The sequence below is a fragment of the Penaeus chinensis genome, chromosome 3 (assembly GCF_019202785.1).
Source record: "Penaeus chinensis breed Huanghai No. 1 chromosome 3, ASM1920278v2, whole genome shotgun sequence".
NCBI classification, from domain to species: Eukaryota; Metazoa; Arthropoda; class Malacostraca; order Decapoda; family Penaeidae; genus Penaeus; species Penaeus chinensis.
The window spans coordinates 30,189,414-30,196,913 of record NC_061821.1 but is presented as its reverse complement, the minus strand read 5'-3'; the positions used below and the strand labels follow the sequence as shown (position 1 = coordinate 30,196,913).

The following is a 7,500-nucleotide window of genomic DNA, read 5'->3' as shown; positions in this document are numbered from 1 at the left end:
AAAAAAAATCTAACGGATAGTGTATTTCCATGTTTATTAATGACATCAAGATAAAGAAAATAAAATTTGTACAAACAAAGAACTAAATACAACATTAATAATAACATTACTGTAAATATACTTCAAAACAAGATAGTAGAAAACCAAACGAAAACATGTTACTTATATGGCACTAATTTCCATCATCATCAGCATCAACATCACTTTCATCACTATCATTTCCTACATCCAAGTTGGTATATGAAGATTCTTTTAATAATGAAAGAACATCCTCTAAGAGTTCATTGGCCTTTTTCATTCCTCTTTTGCGGTGGACTGCAACCATTGGATCAGAGGATGCAAGAAGCCAATGCATCAGGTCTCCATTTACTCTTGACCGAGAGATTTTACATGTGTGATCCAACCTTATCCTTCTTATGTCTTTATGTCTGGCTTCAATGGCTTCTTCGGATGCTTGGCCAACGGGTATACAGAGCATGTCAATGACGTGTGCTCCATGAATCAACATATTATGCACAGAGACTGGCATGTTGTACCATTTGTAGTTAGCTACATATAGCTTAGCAGTTGCCTCGGCATATAACTCATAAGCACGTGCATCCATTGCAAATCCGGAATTTAATGCAATTAGCAAGACCCCTAACCTCCGGATTATCTCACCATCAACTCCAGTTATTCTGGCTACAGAAGCCAACTCTTTAAAAAACTTCCTCGCAGTGCTGCCGTCATTGGTGTTCCCACTGCCTTGGCATGGTAGATCGACATTTATGTGGAGTTCATCTTTCAGTTCTTTAACTCTTTTCTTTTCAGCTGCCATAGCATCACGAGCTTCCATTCCTTAACCCCCATGTTTTTAGCTGCATTCTGTAGGCAATATGCAGTACACACTCCATGCAATTTATGTACAGATGCAGTGGGGAGATGCTGTGTTTTATATAGTCATCAGCAACATCCTTTTCTTTTATATGGTTTAAATTGTTCATTTGTGATGGCTTCGTGGCGGGCAAGCAGAGGTAGCATGACGAAGATGATCGATTACCTGATAAGGCTTGACACACCTTGCCGTCAACCATGGTAGGAATGATGTTATGTGTAATTTCAATGCCGGTTTCAGTGGTTGGCTGTAGTGCAGAAATTTCACTGGAAATACTAGAAAACCATTTTCTCGTAAATTCAGGTGTTTCTTTGGCAAACTGCAAAGGGAGAGGTCGACAATAAATTGGAGATGATGGGGCCGGGTTGTGCCACACTATGATGTTAGTGTCCTGTACCTTTATAGTGATAGGGCAAATGAAGGTGGCGAACAATTGTGACTCGGTAGCTGTGTCTATTCCACTAGCTGGCAATTAATATAGAGCTTGACCCCCGCTACCATCAAATCCATACTTAGTAATCATTTCATATTTACGTTCGAGATAACTTGGCAATAATTCAAATGCCTCTCTTTGTAATTCAATTAATCTCGTGCTGTATGATCAAGTAGAGATTGTAATGGAAGCTTCATGTTAAAATCATCTATTAGCATTCCAGGAGGATAGCATGACTGTTTAGCTTCTAAGACACGTGCATATGGTGGAAAGAGTCTGCAGTTGTGCTCCTTTTGCACACTTCGCATTAAGCAATATGTAGCTTTGCTCATCCCTCTGTTTAACTGTAGGCAAAGAGCATGATAGGGTGATAATTGTTTATGCTGCGACTCTGAATTTACCTTATTTAATATTTTTGTTGGTCGAGTTGGAGACGTGAGAGTAGCTTCTTTACATAATTTAGCAGCATCCCTTTTCCCACACTCCCGCAGTTTCATTTGTACAGCATAGGCAAGCTGATCTCCTGAACAGTTCTTCCTCAACTCCTCTGTTTTCCTCCTTTTGGTCCTCTCACTCTGCATTATATCAAATTCGTTCTCTGCTCTCCTACTTCTCTTCTCATGATCTGTAGGAAAAAGACGAATAATGTCACACGTATTTGATACACGATCTAGACTACCCGAACACATACGAGGTTTCTTTAAAATAGACAATATCATACAGTATACATCAAATGATAACATTACCTTGGTCAAAACAGTCGTCTTCTGTGTCAAGAACTAGGGTGACGTCAAGCCAGTTTTTATTTTGAGAAAGGAATCTACTTTCTGTGCGCCTTGCTTTAGTCCAGCGTCTAAGATATTCATCTCGCAAATATTTTTTCCTTGGTTCCTTCATAGAACGATGATGATTATTGACAGCTTGATGATTTTTAATTTCTGTTTGTAAAACCATGTCAAAAGTTTGTTCTTTACTTTCTGCCAGATATTTTGTTATAATTATTCTTCTAGTTAGACTCTCCATCTGTAAAAAAATAAATAATAAGTTAGGTATGCATTAACCAAGTAATAAATGTTAAAGTTACTCTTTATATAAGATTTCTTTCTATCAGAGAAAATATAGGGGAAACTATATAAAATATTCAAATATCGGATCGTATAAGAACTTGACAAATAATGATTAATATTTGGCAAACACAGGTAATTTCCATTCCAAATATATAAATACAATCCGCATAATTCATACCTTGGACAAGATTGTTGAATACTGAAGAAAATCGTGATGATACCTCAAAGGAGGGGAGTACCTGCTACCGGCATAGAAAACGCGCCTGTAAACATTCGCTGGATGATACGGGATATCCACAACATGGCGCTTGGCGGGAAATTCAAAACTTCCAACACAAAATGTGTTCGCAATTGAACGGTGGCGGATTGTGGCACCTAGTTACTTGCTTTTCAGAGAGTTTAAATTATCGCGGCAATGTTCATCTATGCACAAACACACACCTCGACCTATCTCGTGTAGATATTTGGTGTTATTTTTATGATATTAGTATATGTATAAATTCAATAAATATGCAACCAATTTATATGTTATATGATACCTAAGCATGCAAATATTATATTGTGAAGCTTTCGCATGCATATAATTCTTATTATCGATTTTATGATTTTTCTAAAATTTCCACGTTAAACTTTAATGTTTATTATCTTAGTATGGACACATTGCGTATTATTAAAAAATACACCGATGATAACATCCGCTGTATGGCTTCCATTTACCATATTCTTACATCATAAGGACATTTTCTTATTTGGCCAAGAAATGGCTTTCTTGGACCAATGTGCGCCGCGACGGGGAATTGAACTCGGGACCACAAGGGCCGAAGTCCAATGCGCTAACCACTGGACTATCGCGGCAGTCCATATATATATATATATATATATATATATATATATATATATATATATATATACATATATATGTATATATATTATACATATATATATATATATATTATACATATATATACATGTATATATATATGTATATGCAAACATACATATATGTGTGTGTGTGTTCGTGCGTGCGTGTGTGTGTGTGCGCATGTGTGTGCGTGTGTGTGTTTGTTTATCTATATATACATATGTATGCATTATGTATATATACATATATATACAGATATACACATGGGTGTGTATATATATTATGCAATATATATATATATATATATTTAAATATACATACATATATACACATATATATGTATATATACATATACATATGTATATATATATATATATATATATATATATATATGCATTTTATATATATATATATATATATATATATATATATGAATATGAATATATACACACATACACATGGGTATATGTATGTGTATATATATATATTATGGATTATATATATACACATATAAATATGTATATGTTTGTATATACATATGCATACACACATATATATATATATATATATATATATATTATATATATACAAACACACACACACACACATACACATATATATATATATATATATGTATGTATTTATATATATATATGTATATATATGTGTGTATTTATATATATATATGTATATATATATTTATAACAGCCATTCATTCTACTGCAGCACATAGGCCTCTCTCAATTTACTATTGAGAGGTTATATGGCAGTATCACCTGGCCTGATTGGATGCCCTTCCTAATCAACCGCGGTTCGGCGCACTAACATTTGTGCCACGGCGGCGACTTCCCCTACGACACCTGCGTTTGACTTCTTAGGTCGATATGTCGTTTTCCCGGGCTCGAGCCAGCAGTCAGAGCGCAGGCATTTTTACGACCGACGGATATACATATACATATATATATATATATATATATATATATATATATATATATATACATATATATATATTTATATATATACACACATATATACACATATACATATATATATGTATATATATATATATATATATATATATATATATATATTAAATGCATACATACATATGTATCCCTATACATAAGTCTTTCCTGTATTTACATTTTTATTTGGATTTCTTGATGGGTGAAAAAAGGGTCAATACATCTTTGCATTACCCATGAGCGTCTGTTCCTCCAAAACAGTTGTCGTTTTGACTAAAGAACAAAAAAGAGAAACAGTCAAGTTGTATTTCAGCCTTTATTCCAGTCTGTCGAACACGGATTTGCAGAATGTCACTCCGTCATTCTTTCTTTCTTTTCGATTCCTTGTTGTAAGGAATTTTCGCTTTGTCAGAGAGAAGAAAAAGATCGTGCGACTTTTATACACCCGGTTTGATATATACAGGATTTCGGAGATATATATTTTTTTAATAGGAAATGATTTTCCTGTGTTCTTTTCAATAGTAGATTATTTTTTGTCTATGTATCATATAATCAAATGGATATATATTTTTTGGAAAATGTGTGATTGCTATAAAATCTGAAATTGTTATCATAACTCAAATGAAAGAAATATGTTCGCGAAATCCATATACCAATGAAGAGCCAAAGCGGAAATTCTGGTGTTGAAACAAATTGCAATCAAAATAACGTCGTTGAAATTTCAAATGGAATTTCCAAAGCTCTAACCAATATAAGAAACATACACATTCCTCTTTCATGTTTCCTTAAAGAAAAGAAAAGAAAAGAATAAAAAAAATATGATACTTTCTCGATTGATAACAATATATCACACACGTTTAATATGATATGAACAGTGGCCCCGAAATATTAAAGGATGATGCTAGTTTGGGATAAAATTATATATATATATATATATATATATATATATATATATATATATATATATGTATGTATGTATATGTACGTGTTTATATATATATATATATATATATATATATATATATATGTATGCATATATATGTATATATCTATATATACATATATATATATATATATATATATATATATATATATATATAAGCATAAACATAAACACACACACACGCAAATACACTGAAAAGATTACCGTTGAACTGTATAGTATGAGCGAAAGAATTATGAAAGTTACAACCAAAGAACGGGTGAGGCATTTGCTCCTCTGGAGGAATGGGGCATGTTGCCATGCCCACCGTAGCGAGCGGTCTGTCTCGACTGCTTAGTAATTGCTATGACCAAACTTTCTGCCCCCCTCCCTCACTGAATGATACGTCTTCAGCGCCCCTTCCTTAAATAATATATTACGGGCATATGTCAATAAATATCCTAGGAAAATATATACATGCCTTCACGGTTGCGCTCGTATCCCGGCTCAGAGTTTCTCAAATCACGGAGGATATGACCAAATGTCGATGGGTCGTCCTTTTTCTTAGCGAGTACGATAATAAAATGTCACTGGTCTTTAATGACTTTTAAATTGCAACCAAAATGTATGCATGTGTTCTACATCAAACACACGTTTTGGTGAACTGTTGCTCTCTCTCACCAAACCTCTAAGTCTAGTATGTCGGCCTGGCACTGAATGGGCTCCGTCAGTACATAGGGCACCCCAGTTCTCCTAATGTATTTCATGTTCATTGAAAAAATGTCAATCATATGGATTTACTAAGTACATCTTCCTTACTTTCACCTGGCAAATATATATATATCGTACTTAAGGTTTTTGAATGTCCTTTTGAACATCCTTCACAACATCGGTAGGCTTATCTACTTGCAACCCAAAAGCGAAGATTTATGTGCATCTGTCAACTGATGACACAAATTGACACTAAAATCTGAAATTCTGTCAGCTGTATTATTTGCAAGAGGTTTGATTAACCGAACATTATTTCAATGACATCAATATCAATAGGTATTACCAAATCTTCGACTATTTTGTCAGCTTTTTTATATCTTGCAATTCTATAGGATACTTTATTAGATGTAAGAAATATGTCTTTGTGAAACCTGCATCTCTATTTTAAGTAATCGAGCTTCCTAAAAAAAAAGAAAAGAAAAAAAAAAGCATGCTGTTTTCAAGATGACACATCAATTTGATTGGCTTCATGCTATCCTTGGCCAAAACAAAAACATGACACACATAGAGGCCCGAGTGAGAGGTTGCTTTCATCACCACATTTACTGGAATAAACTTCACATTCAGTCTCTTTCCTTTTGGATTTACTCAGATTTTTTCCATATTTAAAATGTGCAGTAACAGACATTAGCAAAGATAAAGAATAAACATACGAACGTACGTCGCTGTTACTAGAACATTTCCACAAACAACAGTTTTAAATTCACTTCTTACGTTCGGGACGGCCGGTAATGCACTCCTTCTGCTGTGGCCGCGAGGATACTGTCGCCGATTAAGACCTGAACCGTACCTGAAATATTGCTTATTGAGAACGATGCATTGTTTCTGATAATACAATCTTCATATTTTCAGATTATTATTTTCATCATCCTTAGTCTAGTACTTGTAATTCAGATAACGAAAATTCTTATATTTTCCTTTTATTCTCATATACAAATGCCCACTTTATCAAGCCTTCGTTTCTCCCCGAAAGGTTGGAAAACCATTGTACTATAGTAAGTAAGAAAAGAGTTATGGTGAGTTATGTTTACAAGCCTGAAAATCTTAAATAGAAATGTTGAGTTTTCAGGAAAAACATTTGAATGTTGATAATAATAGCAATTACATACAAAGGAATTCAGCATAATAGCATATCTGCGAGTAATAAAGGTTAAATTTGCGTGCTCTAAGCTTTCTTCTTCGTTGTTACTGATTTGCTGATTGTAGACCTACTGGCGTCAGCGAAGGACAGTCGACTCAGTATGAGGCTGGAAACGATGGCTTTTCTGGACTGCGAGGCGAGAGAGATCATGCGGACATGTCACCACAGGAGGGTCAGAGCGAGAGAATTAAGCCTTATATATTTATATGTATTCATTTCTTGATGACGAGAATCTTGACATTGATCTAATCAACCCTTTCTTCATTGCGACAATAGGGAAAACTGTATGTGAAGTACACGGTTGAAACGAAGGCCAAAGCTCGTACGACTTTTCGGTAGAGACTAAACAGCTTATGCAGATAGGCAAGGGGGTGAGAATAACGTTTGCGAGGGACAAAATAAAATCGGCAGAGCTAACAAAGACTAAAAAGAAGAAGTATAGACAAAGTGTAAGTAAAGTTACAT

General features: G+C 34.3%; 1 protein-coding gene across 1 annotated transcript; it reads right to left on the bottom strand.

Annotated features, from left to right (window-relative positions):
* Positions 1 to 1,456: 1,456 nt before the first annotated feature.
* Positions 1,457 to 2,886, bottom strand: LOC125041121. Its single transcript, XM_047635891.1, has 3 exons — positions 2,553 to 2,886; positions 2,054 to 2,330; positions 1,457 to 1,932 (listed from the first exon to the last, which is right to left on the bottom strand). The coding sequence occupies exons 2-3, from the start codon at positions 2,328 to 2,330 to the stop codon at positions 1,457 to 1,459; spliced, it is 753 nt and encodes a 250-aa protein (XP_047491847.1). The 5' UTR covers positions 2,553 to 2,886.
* Positions 2,887 to 7,500: the final 4,614 nt, after the last annotated feature.

Bases quoted from the DNA above. Each gene is read 5' to 3' on its own strand.
- LOC125041121 (XM_047635891.1), bottom strand. From the start codon at position 2,330: ATGGAGAGTCTAACTAGAAGAATAATTATAACAAAATATCTGGCAGAA. The intron at 1,933-2,053 runs GTAATGTTATCA...TTTTTCCTACAG, and splicing joins AGACGACTGTTTTGACCAAG to ATCATGAGAAGAGAAGTAGG.